At 44.6% G+C, this 19,935-nt stretch overlaps 1 protein-coding gene across 1 annotated transcript in view; it reads left to right on the top strand.

Moving 5' to 3' along the window:
- Positions 1-19,935, top strand: part of PARK2 (parkin RBR E3 ubiquitin protein ligase) — a 154,766-nt gene that overhangs the window by 113,864 nt on the left and 20,967 nt on the right. Inside the window, exon 4 of the mRNA XM_015414655.1 lies at positions 14,189-14,275. Within this exon, the coding sequence (XP_015270141.1) occupies positions 14,189-14,275 (87 nt within the window). The remainder of the gene's footprint in view (positions 1-14,188; positions 14,276-19,935) is intronic.

The raw sequence follows: 19,935 nt of genomic DNA, 5'->3' as shown, positions 1-19,935 counted from the left end.
TGTGCGGGTGTTGCAGCTGCCGCCAAGAACAGCAGCGGCGGCCATAACTTTTTAAAGAGCCCCTCCCGAGAGCTGGGGGAGCCAGAATGACCTCTCGTGTGTGATGTCCGAGCAGCATCACACATGAGAGGTGGAATTTGCCCCTACGAGTCGAAGGCCACCACCCCAGGACTCAGGGAGGCAGGAGAACATTTTGCCCCACCCTCCCCCCGTGGGCATCGTAGCTGCCGCTGCGTGTGATGTCCGAGCAGCATCACACATGAGAGGAGGAATTTGCCCCTACGAGTCGAAGGCCACCACCCCAGGACTCAGGGAGGCAGGAGAACATTTTGCCCCACCCTCCCCCCGTGGGCATCGTAGCTGCCGCTGGTGGCGGCCATAAGTTTTTTAAGAGCCCCTAAGGAGAGCTGGGGGAGCCAGAATGACCTCTCGCACGCGAGGTGGCATTTTACCCGACGAGTCCAAGGCCACCCTGGGGCTCAGGGAGGCAGAAGAACGTTCCCCCCCCCCACGGCGGGCCATAACTTTTTAAGGAGTCCCGAAGGAGAGCTGGGGGAGCCAGAATGAACTCTCCTGTGAGAAGTGGAATTTGCCCCTATGAGTCCAAGACCACAACCCCGGGGCTCAGGGAGGCGGGGGAACGTTTTGCCCCCCCCATGTCCCAACTGATGGCTGGTGGGAGCAGGGGGCGGGGCTTATGTGCCCGCTTCCTGGGCTCCTGACTGGCGTAGCGGTGCTTCGGTACACTCTGGCAGGAACCGAGGCCTGATTTACTTTCCTAAGCAGTTTATAGACTGGCTTTGGGATTGCACTGTAAATTGCTTAACTTTGGCTGGATTATACCATTTGTAAGGACAACTTGTTTTCCTCTGAAAATGAATAGCTTATCTTTACGTTAATAAGAAAAGCCTATTGAAGAGTCTTGAATTCTGGGGGTTATTTTCTCGCTTTAGTTTGTTCGCAGCTGAGAAATAATATTTTAAAGACAAAAGCATATTTGAGATAGGTAACATTTTCCTTCAGATTATAATTATTTCCAAGAAGATTAAGCATTAGGCCAAAATGCTTTAAACAGTTGCCCTTTGCTTTACAATTTTCTTTCTCAAAGCATGCTAAAAGCAGGGCCAGCAGTTACGCACAAATCAATATAAACCCAGGTACTCTTGGGCGTGTAGCAGGGATTAAGTGCAGACCGGTAGTTTCCTCCGGCTGTTTTTTATCTCAGAAAAACTGGCAAGAGTCTAAGCTTCTTACTCCCCCCCCCTCTTGATTAATTATCTCCTTTTACACCCATTTAGGAGTTATGACGACAGAATCTGGATGATATCTCAACTTGTGATTGTTTAATTTACTTATAGTGCCATGAGTGTACATGATGAGATATGCCAGGTAATCTCTTCGAAACAAATAGCAATGATCCTGCCACAAGGGCACCTCACAGTTATGTGTGTTTTATTGCTAGAATGATTTTCTGTGTGTTTCTATAAAAGGGCAAGAAGAATAGCTAGATATTAATGTTAATTTAATACCCAACCTTGTACTTGTTGCCAAAGAAAGGATACACATTTTTATTATATATATGGCTCATCAAGGAAGTTCTGATAACATTCATTATCTTGAGGGTCTGGCCAGAATAGCATACATCTAAAAAATACAGTGACATCATCAGAACAAGACCTAATTATCTAGCTTGCCTTTTTACCACCCTGTGTTATGAAATAAATGAATAGATTTCAGTTTCACTTAGCTTCATAAAAATGCTTGTTTGCTCCAGTGAAATAGAGCATCTTTGAACTGCACTGTGGTTGCCATGAAAAATTCATTCACCATGTCCAGGGCTGCAGCAGTGTGTGTGATGTTTGAATCGACTTCCCATTCAGATGTCCCAGATTATGTGGGGGAAACCATTACCAGTTCCGCCCCTTCCCATGGTTGTACAATAGCTAACTATGTAGGATGAATTGCATAGTGTTCTATACTGCTACTTTAAACCTACCAATTGAGCTGAATCCCTTTGTCCTCAAAAACCATGCACAATAAACTCTACACATATAATGGAGTCTGGCTCTTGAGATCAAATCAAATTATATATGGATTCATAAATTGATATTCTGCATTGCCACCTGTTAGTAAATTAAGAAGTGCCCATTTTGCTTCTCTATTTCTTGTCATTGTTGCCTGAAATGCATCCCAACCTCTAGAGACATGGAGGACATGCACGTCAGACAGGGTTGCGAACCTCCAGGTGTGACCTAGAAATCTACTGGAATTACAACTGATTTCAAGACTACAGAGATCATTTCCCCCGGAGAAAATGGCCGCTGTGGCGGATGGACTCCATGGTGCTACACCCTACTGAAGTCCTTCCCCTCTCCAATCCACACCTTCTCCAGGATCCACCCCCCAAACCTCCAAGAATTTCTCAGCTCAGAGTTAGCAGCCCTAGCGTTAGGTGACATGGAAGCCACAGGGAGGGTGATTAGGCTTACCAAGTGGCGGCGGGGGATCCGCATGTCTTCACAGGATCCCTGCCGCGGGGATGGCGATATGTGTTGCACCGCCGTCGTCAGGATGTGATGCAACGCGTCGCTCTGGCAACGGGGCTGTTTGGAGTCCCATTGCCAGAGCGACGCGTAGCGTCACATCCTGGCGATGGCGGATGCAACGTGTGTCGCCGTCCCCGCGGCAGGGATCCTGTTAAGACATGCGGATCCCCCACCGCCACTTGGTAAGCCTAAGGGTGATTCTGCTAAAATATGGTTAAAAGTAGAGAATTACACTAAGTGGAACTGAGTGACTTGGGCTTCTCTATCTAGGCTGTTGGCTTTTTACCAGCTGTAACTGTGAGCCCTTGTTAGAAGCGATAGATGTCTATGCTGAATGTAGAGTTGGCCTGTAATGTTGTTATGTATTAATGACCACATAGATATGCTCCATAAGAGCTGGGGTGATTGTTATGCATATTTAAAAATCCAGAGTAAAGCCAGAAAAACAGAAAATCAGAGTTGATAGATTTTTAGGGTTTTGCTTATTGCTGGGAAGCAGTTTCTGTTGTCAATATATGTTGATTTATTACAGCCAGAATCATTTGAGTTCTGAAAATAATTATTTTACTGCGGAAATGTAATCATGGTATTTTTCAGCTCAATGGGCCTTTTTGCTGTGCAGGGAAGTCTGAAACTGAGGAAATTGCAAAAGAGTTGCTTGTGTGTAAATCATTTAAAGAAGAATCCACATTTCAGAACAAGATACAGAGTGGCTGAGCTAAACATTGGCTGAAAATCTTATTAATGATTCACAAGGAGATAATCTGAAAAAGGAAAGAAAAGGTGACTGAAATTTGCCCTTCTAACCCTGCTATCCTACTTAGCTGAAGCCAATTCCTCTTGGCTGTAAATCTTCAAAAACATAGTTCACAAAATGTGTTCATAAATGTATGCTCTATGGATTTGCTTGACTCTGTTTCTTAGGGAAAATGACATGACAAAAACTATTTCTTTATACCCAGTGCTAGCAGGAGAGAAATTCTAGCATTGCCAACTCCCATGTGGTAGCTGGAGATCTCCCAGGATGACAACTGATCCCCAGGCAACAGAGGCCAGTTCACCTGGAGAAAATGGCTGCCTTGGAAGGCGGACTCTGTGGCATTATACCCCTCTGAAGTCCCCTCCTCTCCAAACTCTGCCCCCCTCAGGCCCTACCCCCAAAATCTCCAGGTATTTTCCAACCCAGAGCTGGCAACATTAATATTAGAAGAAGAAGATATTGGATTTATACCCCACCCTTAACTACCCAAGGGAGTCTCAGAGCAGCTTACAAACTCCTTTCCCTTCCCCTCCCCACAACAGACAACCTGTGAGGTGGGTGGGGCTGAGAGAACTCTTGACAGAAACTGCTCTTTTTCAAGGACAGCTGTGCCACAGCTTGTGACTGACCCAAGGTCACATCAGCAGGTGCAAGTGGAGGAGTGGGGAATCAAACCTGGTTCTCCCAGGTTAGAGTCCGCACACTTAACCACTACACCAAACTGACTCTATACTATTATGAACAAGAAACATCATGACATGCCTGTGAGAGTAGAGGCCATTCTGAAGGCTTGTTGAGGGGCAGCAAAGTCTTGTATGACATACTGAAGGCTTTCAGTCCCTTTTGTTTGCTGTGGTCTCCTCCTAAGGTCATAGAATCAGACCTAAAGGCCCCTGAGAAAGCTGTATACAAAATGTTGGGTTGCCAGCTGCAGTTTGGGATATACCTGGAGATTCTAGGGAGTGGAGCCTGGGGAGGGTGGGATCCAGGGAGTGGAGGGCAGGGTATACAGCCATAGTGTTCACCCTCTGAAGCTGCCATCTTCTCTGTAGTCTGGAGATCAAATTCTTTCTCCAGGCCCCACCTGGAGGTTCGCAATCTTAAAAAATAGCCATCATAAGTGTTATGGTGCCAGCAGTTGTGCCCCTTTTGTGTTGTTGTTGTTCAGTCGCACAGTCAAGTCTGACTCTTCGCGACCCCATCAACCACATCATGCCAGGCACTCCTGCCTTCCACCGTCCTCTGGAGTTTGCTTAATTTCATGTTCACTGCATCGATAACACTGTCTAACCATCTCATTCTTTGCTGTCCCCGTCTTCTTTGACCTTCGATCTTTCCCAGCATCAGGGTCTTCTCCAGTGAGTGCTCCCTTCTCATTTGATGGCCAAAGTATTTGAGCTTCAGCTTCAGCATCTGACCTTCCAGGGAACAGTCAGGGTTGATTTCTTTTAGGATTGACTGATTTGATCTCCTTGTAGTCCAGGGGACTCTCAAGAGTCTTCTCCAGCACCATAATTCAAAAGCATCTATTCTTCGGCACTCGGCCTTTTTTATGGTCCAACTCTCACAGCCATACATTACTACTGGGAATACCATTGCTTTGACCATACAGACTTTTTTTGGCAGGGTGATGTCTCTACTTTTTATTATGCTGTCTAGGTTTGCCATAGCTTTTCTCCCAAGGAGCAGGCATCTTTTAATTTCATGGCTGCAGTCACCATCTGCAGTGATCTTGGATCCCAGGAATGTCAACTCTGTCACTGCTTCCATGACTTCCCCTTCTATTTGCCAAGGAGTGATGGGGCTGGATGCCATGATATTAGCTTTTTTGATGTTGAGTTTCAAGCCAACCTTTGCGCTCACCTCTTTCATTCTGAGCAAGAGGCTCTTTAGGTCCTCTACACTTTCTGCCATTAGAGTGGTATCATCTGCATATCTGAGGTGGTTGATGTTTTTCCCAGCAATCTTAATTCCAGTTTTATGATTAATCCAGGCCAGCATTTTGCATGATGTACTTTGCATACAAATTAAATAAGCAAGGTGACAATATACATCCTTGTCGTACTCCTTTTCCTATGCTAAACCAATCAGTTGTTCCATATCCAGTTCTAACTGTCGCTTCATGACCCTTATACAGGTTTCTCAAGAGACATGTCAGGTGGTCTGGTTTATTTAATAATTAAAAATTTAGTCTACTTTTCCATCTGCAAGGAACCTTCAAAAGTGGGTAACAATCATAAATGGTAATACTATCAAATGATCTAGTATGCAAAAAAGAAGTCCATAAAAACAGCAGTATCACAAAACATAAAAAACAAGTATTCCAAAAGCATATTCTGTAGATAAGGGAAAAAATTAAATACGATCCAGGCCAAACAGATAGAGAAACAATAAGTACCCAGCAATTCGGCAATAAGCACAGAGAGGGCCTAACACATTTCTTGAGGAAGAGAACTCTACAACCTCCTTCCTCCCACTGCCATAGTGTCTCCCTTTAATGTTGCTGCTCCAGTGCCCTGAATCATTATTGTCAGGGACTATCCCAGCTTAACAAGGTAGCTCTTCTTTCCTCCTCTGAGGTCCCTCTGTCTGGAATACACTCTGCCTTCCTTAGAAGCTACTTCTCTCTTATTGGTAAGAGGGGATTAGGCTTCTGTGGCACTCACTACCTGACCTATGGTAGCTTAAATTTATCCACAGGAGTGGATTTGCCTGAGGCAAAACTATGAAAGTGATGTCTGTATTCTCTCTCTCTCTCTCTCTCTCTCTCTCTCTCTCTCTCTCTCTCTGCTACTTCACCCCCTCATGGCCTGACAATGATAGTGAATGAAGGCGGGGTGCCATTGAATCTAAACTTACTATTATTAATTATTAAAATCTTATTCTCTGGATACCCATTTTAAGAAAGTTGTTGCCATGCTGAGCCTGCTCAAGAAAAAGTGGTGTCCTTGAAATAGCAGGCAGCTTCTCCTTTTCATATGTTCCAGTGTATCTGAATACTGTTTCTCTTTATGAGGCAGGCTTGTCAGAACCAGTTTTGTGTGTATCAGCTTTTAGTAACCCTGGACTGAGTCCCGGCTATTCAGTATGACGTTCATTCAGCTTAGCTGAACTTGTCTTCGCCCATAGCTGATTCATGTACCGCTGCTGCCATCTTATGGAAAAAACACTTTAAAAAAGGAACTGGGCTTTTATAATTTGGCTCAAATTTCTTAACATGTTCAGCAACATGTGCTGTCCTTTTGAAATGCTGCAAGTATAATAATCCAATCATGTGAACAGCAATATAAAGGCAATATTTAAATGTTATCATAACAAGGATAATAATTGTGAGGGAGTTCAGATGGGAAGGGATGTCCTTTGAAGCGGAGATTACCTCCAAGGGGAACTGATCTCTGTCATCTCTGAAGCCATGTTTTAATTCTGGGAGAACGCCAAACCCACCTTGAGGTTGGAAATGCTCATTTCAGTAATGGCAAATAAGGGAAAATCACTCTCCTTGGCTCTCCATCTTTAAAATATTCATCACTGCATGACATTGAAGTGTTTTATGTATGGCATGTGAGTTATATTTTTTCTTTGCTATCTCTACTCCCCATCCCATAAAGTATAGATCCAAAACTAATAGTTATCATTGTTAAGACTAGTATGACTGAATGTACTTGCATATCTTCTGTCCTTATTTCTGTTCTTTTTTTTCTCTTTTCTTTTTTTAACAAACATGCTGGCAAAATAGGCTCTTGTTCATGAAAGCTCATGCTGGAATAATAATGGGTTAATCATTAAGGGGCCACAAGACATATTTATTTTTGCAGACTCTTAGTTAATACTATAATGAACAGAGTCATTTTCCTGTTTCTCCGCTGCCTCTTCTCACTGAAGTCTTCTTTGTTCCTGAACTGGTGTACTTCACAGATCAGGTATACATTGGCCCCGGTCACACGGAGCATTTGCCGCGCTAAAGATACGGATGATAGGCGGATTTTCCGGGCACGATCGTACCGCAACACCTGGGAAGCGTAGTGCTCCCGTGGCTATCCCGTGCTGTCCCGCCGAAGATGCGGACTAAAAAACTAGTACCTATGAAGTACTGGTTTCCGGACACTGCGAGGCAAGGGCGGGCATCTGATCGCGTTTCCGGTGGACTCCCGTGGCATCTGGTGCCCGCCGATGTTCCTTCGCAAACAAGGGTTCCCCCCCCAAGTCTCCGCAGGATGCGTGAAAGTGCCCAACGGCGCATGCGCACAAACTGCGGTAAAATGAACACCCATTTGCCATGGGAGCGGCGCCTAGTGATTGCTGCTGTGATCGCATCGCGCCGCTTCTTTGCCGCGCTGCTGGAATGCCGTGTGATCGGCACCTCACCCCCTAACCACGGTCCCTAACCACGGGACCTCGATGGGACGTGTGATTGGGCGGCGACGCGTTATTTTGCTCCGGGGCAAACAGCCACGCTCCCCCCCCCCCGCCGCCGCTTTTTCTGGCCCGTGTGACCGGGACCATTGATTGTATAACACTATAAATGTTTTGGGTGTCCTGTGCCTAGGTCCTAATAAGCTATTTGTAAAGTCCTGGGTGATGCCCGTCTAATATTTGTTTTAGACATATTCCATAAATCAAAAGTTTTTTCCCACTGGGGAAACAGTGTTTTGCAGTCATTATCCTCACTTTAAAACAGGTCTCCATGACTGCGGATCCACTAAAGAAACAGTAGCACGTCAGCCATGAACTATGTTTGACAACATCCAATTTTACCAACCCAGAGATAAAACATAACAGAAGGTTTACTGATTTCCTGTGAGGGCTGCTGTACATGGCTGGTAGCTCGTGTTGGATTGGTGGTCATAAATTGTGTAAACCCACTTTCAAATAATATATCCATGTTCGGGGAAGGGAATGTTAGCAATAATATTCACTTTCATCTTCGCTGCAAGCTCAGTGGGTTGCCATTGTGTTAGTGTGAATACTTGTTCTGTTTGTTGTCTTCTTCCCCAGTTCTTTAAATATGCTGCAAGAAATTCTGCGGATGATGATCTCATCCTGCTGCTTTCAATGGAAATAAGTCTGATCTCTGGGTGAGATGGGGAACTGTTTTCACATCTTATTAGATAATGGATGAGATGTAAAATCAGTTCCATGGTGGAAGAACGCCCTGGAGGTTGATAAGTTTGTCAGAATAAATAGGCCTTCCCTGACACAAATGCATTAAGCACTCCCCTGTTACAGCACAGCATGGATTATAAAAAAAACAGACTTCAGTTTCAGGAAATATAGGCTGGCTATCAGAACTATTTCATTTGTTCTAAGTCTCAGTGTCATGGAACTCCTCCAGTCCTGTAAAAGTGAAATTAGCATTTACACAATATTTATAATCATTTGCCAACAGGTCCATGGAACTGTTCTTCGTATGTTGTTATATTAACCACGATAGCTAACAGATATAAATCCCAAAATAAATAAATAAATAAATAAATAAACCTCTAGGTACCGAGATCTTAAGTCTGTGAATACCTGTTGCTAAGGGGCAAACAAAGGGCTGTTGCCTTCAGTCTGTCCTTATGGGCTTTCCAAGCGGTACATGACTGACCATGGTTAGGCATAAGATGACAGACCAGATATTCATGTTCATGAGATGGGGGGAATGGGGGGTGGCAGCTACAGAATGTCACTGATTAACTTTATTTCTTTGTTCATTTACTTTTTTAAAAATGTTGTATCCCACATCTCCCTGGAGAGACTCAAAGTGGTTCATGGCAGTGACACATAGATATAAATGAACCAACAATCAAAACAAACAGTCATGTCTTGGCCTGTTCTGGAGTTCAGCAGCCAGCTCATTCAAAGGCACCATTTGCAAGCCACAAGTTAACAGCTAAGGGGACAAGAGCATTTTAGTTCTTGCTCTTCAGCTCATTCCAACAGCATGTGCTTCTGGCCATGCCCAAACTTTATAGCAACTACAAACATGAAGAAGACAGAAATACAGCTGGCCAGATGGTTCCCTTAAAAATTCCCTTCCGTGCTCTTGTTTTTCATAACCTTATTTGTGGCAAACTGTAAATACAGGTAAATTAAGGTACAGGTAAAATACAGGTACAGGTAAATTAAGCTCTGGCAGTTTGTAAAAGTAGACTTCAGAGGCTGTGATTTTGTGTGAAGGAACAGCATAGGAGAAGAAGGTTTGATTCATTTTCTAATGTCCTGGCTATTTTCCCACTGAACATTGCCCCCCTCCCAGTTGGTTTCCCCCATGGAGTTCCAGATGTGCTTACTCCTGTAGTTGTAGGGTTGTAGGTATACTTCTGGAACTCCATTAGGGATAAAGTCAACTTAGGTGGGAATTTGAGGATAAAAATGGCTGGCATAGAAAAGGCTAAGCACCCCCTTCTCAATATGACTCAAATACAGTGGTTTTCATTTTTTAAAAATGTCAGGGCTTTGTTATACGGATTTCTGCTATTGGCCCCAGTGCTGTTGCAAGGGAATGGATTTTCTCCACCTCTAAAGTCTCTATAACTGATTCATGGGCCATTAGAATTGGGTAATAACTTACATGCCTCCATGCCCATATGCTCGTGACACTCAGCGCATATCTACACAATATATTGTTCCTAGGTCCCTTCCTGTGTCAAGCCAAGGGACTGTCAAGCAGATGTGTGCAAATTTTCAGGTGTACATGGAAGCAGTTTGAATTGAATTTGCAGTATGTGGGGAGATATAAGCCTTCCTCTGTGTCCTATGTTCCCAACCTGACTAATGACAAGGGGAACCCTGTTGCAAAGTGGCAACAGAGGCATGGGGGTTGCTGGATTAGTTCTTTCCAGGTGCACAGCTGCTGATTTGCAATCTGCATCCAGCATGTTCCACAGACTGGTGAGATCATGGCCTTTGGCCATGCTGGTCACTGTTGGTCATCCAACCAGCTGTGCAATTCCATGATGCTGATCTGGCAGCCTCCATATCTCACCTACAGGTGAGATGGAGGACCATGAAATTACAGGGGAGTTTGCTCTTGTACAGGGGTCATTGGGGGGGTACGCGGGGGGACGCCATCCCCCCGGGTGAGGTGCCGGAGGGCGGGGCCTGGAGCTCCCTGCTGGTGCCCGCTGGAGGTCGCCGCCGGCTGTGGGGAGGACACACTTCTGGTGATGTCAGGGGGTGTGGCATATGCTAATGAGTTATGCTAATGAGTCCCCCTAGCTCTTTTTCTACGAAATGACCCCTGCTCTTGTAGAAGATGGGAAGCCACATAAGCTGGAAGACAAGGGTAGGTTATCTGGTCAGGATAACGAGCCAGGCAAACACTTAGAAGCCGTGTTTTGGTTGGTTGTAATGGGTGGAACAGGAAGAGATTCGACAAAGCCTGGCACTACCTGGATTATCTAGGTGGAATTTTTCAACTGTGTCGCTTTTTTATTAATGCTAAAGCACAAATGATTCCATGACATCTTAGAAACGAATTCATTAACTTCCTGCTGCTACAGCACTTTCTCTTGCTTCACATAAAACCTGCTTCTCTTTTGAAATGTATTGCAGCTAACAAAACTTTCTAATACATATTACTCCCTCTGTAAAAACATGTTCCACGTGAGATCTTTCTTTGTTTGTTTTGAGTCCTCAGTTCTTAATTCACATCATGGCATATTATACAGGCTCTTTTTTCCATTGATACTGCTATTCTTACTTGTCTCAAAAAAGGCTCCCATGGGGTAAACTAGCAGATAATAGAAAATTCAAACAGGTAGCCTCATAGTAATTGCTGCCACCACCACATCAAACACATTGTGGTATGGATCTGACCAGTATCTGGAAATGGGCACAGATACCTGGTGAAAATGTCTGGTCTTAAGGGTGGCTTTTAGATGGAGAAATTGGCCCAGGCTTTGAACACTACTCCATTCACGCCTTCCATCAGCTTCTCTCTAGAAGGTTGAAGGAGAAATGACGGCTGAGGGGTGACATGATCGAGGTTTATAAGATTATGCATGGGATAGAGCAGGTAGAGAAAGAAGTACTTTTCTCCCTTTCTCACAATACAAGAACTCGTGGGCACTCAATGAAATTGCTGAGCAGTCAGGTTAGAATGGATAAAAGGAAGTACTTCTTCACCCAAAGAGTGATTAACACATGGAATTCACTGCCACAGGAGGTGGCGGTGGCTACAAGCATGCTCGGCTTCAAAAGGGAATTAGATAAGCATATGGAGCAGAGGTTCATCAGTGGCCATTAGCCACAAGGTATAGATAGGAACTCTCAGTCTGGGGCAAGTGATGCTCTGTATTCTTGGTGCTTGGGGGGGGGGGCAACAGTGGGAGAGCTTCTAGTGTCCTGGCCCAACTGGTGGGCCTCCTGATGGCACCTGGTATTTTTGGCCACTGTGTGACAGAGTGTTGTACTGGATGGGCCATTGGCCTGATCCAACATTGGCTTCTCTTATGTGCTTATGTTCTTACGACCACTGACAAGAGCCTAAGAGAGGCACCTGGGCAGAATCAGAGGCATGCTGCAGGAGCCCAAAGCCCAAAGTTGATGAAGGCAAGCTAAGCACAAGGGAAATGGCTGAGATGGGCAGAGAGTAAGAAGATAAGGAGTATCCAGCACACTCAAGGGACCAACAGTGGGAAAATTCTGTTTAATGTTTGTCTCCTGAAATTGCACAAGACAGCGGTCAGTTGAAAGAAATTACTCATATTACCAAGCAACCTTAGCGTTAACCTATCCCATAGGCAAAAGTGTGCTTGTCTCAGAGTTCTAGTCCTTTCTTTACAGCTTTCTAGATCTGGCTCCTGCTTATTAGCTCATTTTTCTGGCATTTTAGTCAGGGCTCCAAAACACACATGACTTTGGCATCCCTCATTAGCAAGCAGCTCCTAACTGCAGCCCTGGATTAACCATTAAGCAAAATAAGCATGTGCTTAGGGCACCGAGGGAAGGGGGCACCACAGAGGTTTTTTGCTTATATTGTTTACTGCTATTTAGTGTTAAATAAAGGGAAAAAATTAAAAGTTTATATTTAATATAGTTGTGGGGTCTGGCCTGGGAGATGTCCTGGAAGAAAACTCAATTTTTAATCTCTCATTTCACCTTCAGCTCTTATTGAGCCTTAACATTTTGTCAGTTAAGCAGTAGAAGGGCCAAGGGGCACCATTGCTGTGCTGTGCTCAGGGCACTAGTTGGCCTTAACCCAGCCCTGCCTAACTGGATGGAAATGTTTAGATCCTGCTCTTCTCTCTGTTCTTCGATGCGGAACAGATTTTAGATCTACCAAGTAAGATACAGCCAAAATCTGAATTCTCAAGAGGGAGTGAAAACTGGTAAAGCAGAAGGCATTAGTTTGATACCTCAGTCTTTCCATTCAAAGAGTGCTTTAGAGCAGTGTCAGCTTCTTGTCCTGTTTCATTTTGCATAAGCATCAATTCTGCTGTGCTGCAATGAATTGTGATTTCCTATGGTACTTAAAGTGACAACAGAAGCGTGACAGAGTGCAAAATGGAACTGCAAAGATTAGACGTGTGGTAGATAAACATTTTAGTGTCAAGTATGGCCGATATGTCTGTTCGTTATATGTGAAAGCCAGATCTGTATTAGTGGTTTATCAGCTTGGCTTGTCAGTATAGCTAAGCATTGAGAAATCCTTCAGTGCTTTGAAGGTGGTTCAGGATCAGTTGTCTCCAGAATGTTATTTAAAAGACCATTTTACATTTAGAGACAATTTCTCTTGCCCACAGGCATTAAAATAACTTAAAAAAAGATTGTTCATAGATCATCAGCATGTCAAGACAGATACATTCATTATAAAGTAAAAGAATAGGCATGATAGCTAGACATCACTTTTGAACAGTGGAAATGATTATTGCTGAAGCCAGTCTATAGATCAATGTTTTACTAAATTGATTGAATTTAGCTGTCTCAAGCAAGTCTTTGGAGGGGGCATATAAAAGTTGCTAAGCAATTTAGGTTTTTCAATTTAACTGAAAAAATGATTTGGCCTGCATTTGAGACTTTAAAAAAGCAACTTGCGCCCCTGCCACACGGCAGAAAAAAACACGGCCAAAGTGCGGCTATTCAGAGCTGCACCAAAAGAGACACATGGTGGCGGGATCACACAGATCCCCTGAGCCGCCGCGCCGTTGCTCCCGGCATGATCAGATGCCGGGGAGGAAGCCACCGACGGGGGACCGAGGCAGCCGGCTGTGCATGTGTGCGCATGCGCAGTTCGGCCAGGAGCCTCGGATGCGCTGGCAGAAGGACGCGCCGGTGATCCCACTGCCACGCTTGCTGCGGCCTTTCTGGTAAGTCCACCTCTGTAGGTAGTTTATTTTCACTGCGGATTTTCGGCCTGAAGGGCCGGATCGGGGACGGGTGCGTGCTGCTTCCCAGACATTGCGGTGGGATCGCACCCATTTGCTGCGCCCCCAATCTGGCCCTCTTCCGGCCCTAAACCTCCCGTGTGACCGGGGCCTTGGTATACTACTGTTGACAGGGGGAACTCACAGGTAAATATCACCTAATAATTCTTGCAGATATTATTGTTAAAGGAAACAGAAGTTAGTTCAGCAGTTGGAAATATTTCCTGCATTTTAGATAGTGTTCTTCATTTTTTAGGACTCTCAGTGGCATGAGATTTGACTGTATTAGATGGCTGCTCCTGAAATCCTAAACTGGCATCTGTCTGTGCACTGACACCCACAAAGTTTGGGGACCTTATGTTATCTCTCAAATTAATGAGTGAATAGGTTCCTTGCTGTCATAAACCCTCCTCCAGATTCTTCCCACAAGCAACACTTGTGACAATGGATCAACTGGTATACAATCCCTCTGTGGCTGTAATATCATAGCTCCATCCTTGATGTGTCTTTGTCTTGTTGTTTTCTTCTTTCAGTCTGTATTCTGCCGTGAATGTAAAGAAGAGTACCATGACGGAGAATGTAGCAACTTCCTTGAAACCGAAGGCACCACAGCCCTGAAGGTACAGAACTCCACATCCATAGCACCTCACAGCAAACTTGGCCTGTCCTGGCAAGAGTAACATTTGTGTGATCATAATCCAAAGGGGAAACGACTGTGGCAATGATTCTCAAATGGTGTGGCAGGCACCCTCGGAGGGTGTCACAGTTGGAAGAAGGGGGTGCACGTGTGTAATTCTAGGAAGGGGATCGGTAGGAGACAGAGCCAGCAGCAGAGGGTAAAGGTTAAGGCCACCCAAAATGTAATGGCAGTCACAGTGAGACAGGTTCTGATGTGGCAGCTGTTCCCACTTCCAGCTCATTTCCTAGATGGCTCCTTTTAAAAGGGAGTCGGAGATGACCTGTTTTACTCATCTTGTAATTCTGGTCTTGACCTAGATTAGTAATCCTCCACATGGTGCCCATGGTCAGTGGCCATCGTATTGACATTTCCTACAATATATATACTTCTGTTACATTTGGTTCATTTAAACTTGATCCTGAATTTAAACTTGATCATTTAAACTTGATCCTGAATTAAGATAATGTGACAAATGATATTTGTGATATTTTGGACTCTCTCTAGTTATATATATATATAACATATATATATATATCTCCTTATATATAAAGCCGTAGTCCAACATTCCAAAATGCACTCCTTTAGTGTTTGGCCGAAAGAACTGCCACTCAGAAGACGCTGGCTGGGTTGACTGGCTGCTTTGTGCAGTCCCGCTTCAGCTAGAAGATGAAATCTCAACTTTACGACAAGTGTTAGTAGCCAAAGAGAAGCATCTTGTGGAAATAAAACAAAAACTTGGTATCAACTTGATGAATGAACTGAAACAGAACTTTAGCAAAAGCTGGCATGATGTGCAAACCACCACTGCGTGAGTACAAACTACCCACACAATCGTTCTTTACTTTTGTGTAGCACTAAGTGTTTCTTTCACAAATCTTTAGAAATTTAGTGGGGTTCAGTGGTTTGACTGCTAAACACATATAACAAAAAACATAAAGTGAGTTTTAATTGATTTATATTCACATGTGAATTATCTCAGAATGAGTGAGTTATATTAAAATCAAAAGATAAGGAACTACTAACAGCCATCAGTGAGCTTCATGGTTCAACAGCTCTCGGAATCAATTCTCCCATTACTACTGGCTACTAGTATGGTATGGCCGAGATTGGGGGGGCAAGGCGGGCGACAGAAGGCCGATGCCTCCGTCGCCCGGCCCTCTACAGAATCCACCCCCCAAACCTCCAGGTATTTCCCTCCTTAGAGCTGGCAACCCTACATTCCCCTCAGTGCCTGTTGGTAGGCAACTAAGCTTGGTCCTGTCACCTACTTTGGCCTTTGGGAGAAAACACATTGGGGCCAGTCCTGATAGGGTTGCCAACTCCAGATGGGAAATTCCTGGAGATTTGAGGGATGGAGCCTGAAGAGGGTGAGGTTTGAGGAGGGGTGGGACCTCAGACAGGTACACTGCCATAGACTCCACCCTCCAAACCAGTCAGTCCCACATAGGGAACCATTGTTGCCAATCTCCAGGTGAGGGCTGGAGAGCACTCAGTATTACAACTGCTCTGCAGAAGGGAGGGCAGAAGTCAGCTGAAGTCAAAGGGGCAGATAATGGTAGGTTGGTGGCTAGCTGGGAAGGAGATGGGGTTGCCAACTACATGCTGACAAATTCCTGGGGATTTGAGGGGTGGAGCCTGGAGAGGGTGGGGTTTGCAGAGGGGTGGGACCTCAGACAGGTAGAATGCCATAGACTCCACCCTCCAAACCAGCCATTTTGTCCTGGGTAACAATTGCTGCCAATCTCCAGGTGAGGGCTACAGATTACTCACAATTACAACTGCTCTTCAGGTAGCAGAGATCAGTTCCTCTGGAGAAAACAGTGGACTCTGTCATTATACCCTGCTGAGGTCACCACAGCAAATTGACACTGTTTGCCCAAAGCCAGAGCACTCCCCCAGAGCCTCTTTCTAGATCTCGTTGTATTGCTTTCACAACGGGCTTTACTGCTAGTATATATATATAACATATAACATATATGTGTTATTAGTTGTGCACAACTAATCTTAGTGGTTCCAGATATGGTTGTGCAGTTCCTTCCTCACCCCTTTCAAAAGAGATATTTAGCATGCTCCACTGGGCTTTGATGAGCCCATTAATCTGAGGTGTGACTGCACATCTGTACCTGCTGCACAAGCAGACACTTGCTTGCACATCCTGATCTCCTTGTTGGATTATAGTGATAAAGCTACTAAGATTTCTTCAGTATCACATTTGTAGGTCTTCAGTGACTTAGCATTCATGAGAATTGTATATGTACTTCTCAATTGTGGATTATATGGCACACGCATACAAACCCATCTATAGTTAGGCACTTAAATTATTCAACAGTGTTCTTTGTTCATTTGGTATAGATTCCTGTTTTTTGCCACATGGTGGCACTGTGATACCAAAGAAACGATGTATAGTGAGTCTCACAATCCTTGAAGGAATTATGCATTTCCAACAAGAAATTAAATGCAATAATTTTAAAGGCTTGTCATAAAATCATTTACTCTGTCTTGGGCGTTTCTAATTAAATGTTTTAAATTTTGCAACATTCAAAGTTTTCTATCTTTTGTTTCCTGTATAGCATAGGAAATATTTTGATATACATGCTCTGCCACAGATTAAGTATAAGCAGTGCCTTTGGAAGCGAGCAACCCAAATGTTGCCAAAAGTCCTTCTCCTCAAGGGCTTGTCTTCTCATAGAACTCAAGAGTCCTTAAGCTCATCATGATTGTTGTGGTGGTGGTGGTGATAGTAGTAGCAATAGAAGCACTTAAAGTATACATAGCATATATTACATACAAAGCATATATGATAACATTGAGCCACAATGCAGATTATGAGAGGGGAATTTCAGTTTCATTGCAACATTTAAATGGCTGTCACAAAGCAAGACAGGAAAGGTTTTGGAAATCGAAATAATAAGTTCCAGGGGGTTGTTGGACAATAAGGAAAAGTAGTCAACATTCATGACAAGATTTACCGGCCGTAGCTCAGGAACCACAGTCTTCCGGTTTGTCATGGTTAAGTCAGTGTGCGCCATGGTCATCCAGCCCCAATGATACTAATTACATCTTTCCTTTCAAGTCAATTTTATATTCCAGCTTTGGGACAGATACTGCCCTTTTGCTCCAATGGCCAACGTCAAGAAATAGAGAGGTGGCGTGTGAATTCCACAATTTAGTTACTTGTTGAATAAAGAATTATTTCTTTTTATCTGTCCTGTACCTGTTGCCCTTCAACTTTGTTGGGTGCTCCCAAGTTCTAGTGTTGCAGGAGAGAGAGAGAAATCCCCTTGTATCCACTCCATGCATAACTTTATAACCTCTCTCAGAGGAAAGGTATTCCAATCCCTTGATCATCACTGTTGCTCTCGTCTGTACTTTTTTCTGCTCTGCAATATTGCTTTTGAGAGAGGACAACTAGAACTATACACAGTATTCCAAATGAGGCTATATGTTAGCTCTGTAAAAGGGCATTGAAATATTTGCCATTTTATTCTGAATCCCATTTCTAATAAACCCTAACGTGGAGTTTGCCCTTGTCACAGCTGCTATACACTGGTTTGACGTTTTCATTGACCTATCCACTATAACAACAAGGTTTCTTTCAGTCTTGGTTTCAGCCAGTTCAGAACCCATCGGCATACATTTAGTTAGGATTAAGTTAGGAATTTTTGTCCCAATTGCATCACCTTATGAGCACTGACCTTCATTTGCCACATTGTTGTCCACTCACCAAATTTGGACAGATCCTTCTGTAGCTCTCATCAATCCCCTTTGGTTTTCATCAGCGCGAATAATTTTGTGTCATCTGCAAACTTGGCTACTACACTGCTTAGCCCCAATTCCAAATAATTTATAATCAAATGAAATAGCACCGGCCCCAATACCAATCCTTCTGGGACCCCACTGCATACTTCCCTCCATTGTGTGAACTGTCCACCTTATTACTATTCTCTGCTTCCCTTCATTTAACCAATTTTTAATCCATAAAAGGATCTGTTGTAGTATCCCTTGACAGCTAAGCTTACTCACAAGGCTTTCTTGAGGTGCCTTGACAAAAGCCTTCCGGAAGTATATAATTGCCAGAGGTCATTTCGGGGGGGAACGCGGGGAACACAGTTCCCCCGGGTGAGGTGCAGGGGGCGGGGCACATGACAAAGCCCCGCCCCCTGCTTCCGGCCGCTCCGCTTCCAGCCCTCATTTAGCCAGGAGGAGGCAGGAGAAGAGGGAGGGTAAGTTGCTTCCTCCCTGCCTCTCCCCACCCCTGCCTGCCTGGGGCCAGGGAGGGCCTTGGCGGGGCTTCCTCGCACTCCCGCTGGCCTTGCAGGTCCACCGCCGGGCCCCTGATGTCAGGGGGGGTGGCATATGCTAATGAGGTATGCTAATGAGTTCCCCTAGCTCTTTTTCTACGAAATGACCCCTGATAATTGCTGTTATATCTCCCGTAGCCACATATTTGCTAACCTGCTTATATTAGCACGTAACACCAATCTGACGCTTTCATTGGCTCCCAGTTGGGTCCCACTTAACCTTCTGGTTTTACCCCTTAAAATTCTAAATGGTTGGATACTAGCACATTAAAAAAAAGTTTTACCTATGAATTCCAATGCTATAACCAGGGCATACTTTACCAGCATCAGAATGGCTAAATGGTTGCTTGGAGGGAGACAACTTAAACTTGATGCTGAAAGAAAGGAATTCTGATATGCTTGACTGAACATCCATCTGTATTGATCTGGCCACAGTGTTTGTGTAGCAAATAAATGAATCGGGCAAATGGAGTAGGAGATAAGACAGTGCTTGTGTAAAGAGAGGGTTATTTAATTTATTGTCCTGACCTGGATAGCCCAGGCAAGCTGTAATGTATCCATCTAAGACCGTGTGCGTGGCCAATTCACCACGCGGTCATGCAAACAGGGGCGGCTCACTCACTAGGCGATCGCCTAGAGCGGGCTGGCCCTTAGGGGCACCAAACTGCACCCGGCCCCGTACTCTGGGAGTTTCTTGATTATTGGTGTTTTTCATTCTTCCTAAAATGCATGTATTTTTGAAAAATGGTGGGCGCACCGGGGGGGGGTGCAGGCCCGTAGCTAACAACCTTTTGCTCAGGGGGCCCATGTTTTTCCCAGGGGGCCCACCACCAAACATTAGCATATGCCACACCCCCTGACATCACCGGAAGTGTGTCATAAGGACATTGGCGTCTCATATGTTCTTATGTTACCTGCCATGAACTCTGTTTTCAGACCTGAATACTGTGCTAAGGCAACTGTGGGGGGGGGGTCATGACTACTGACCTTTGGGAGAGAGTACCTATAACAGGGTATCTCTGCTAATACTTTGCTTAGACCTGTAGGTGCTAAAGAGGATGGATTGTATCCAGTTAGCCACTCAATGTGCAGGAGACAGTTGTCCTGTGAGGGTACCTGGAAGAGGCTTTACATTGCCTGATCTGTTTTTCTAAACAGCAAGTGATTAATGTTTCTAGCCAGTCAATGGGCTTGTACACCCCGTTCACTGATTTGGGATACCACTAGTCTGTTGGAAGATACAGTCTTGCATACTCCTTTCAGTTGTCATGTGTCCCTGAGAAGATCTTCTTTCCCTCTC

Source organism: Gekko japonicus, unplaced genomic scaffold (genome assembly GCF_001447785.1).
Source record: "Gekko japonicus isolate JY-2015 unplaced genomic scaffold, Gekko_japonicus_V1.1 scaffold993, whole genome shotgun sequence".
NCBI lineage: Eukaryota > Metazoa > Chordata > Lepidosauria > Squamata > Gekkonidae > Gekko > Gekko japonicus.
This window is presented reverse-complemented; position numbering and strand designations above follow the sequence as displayed.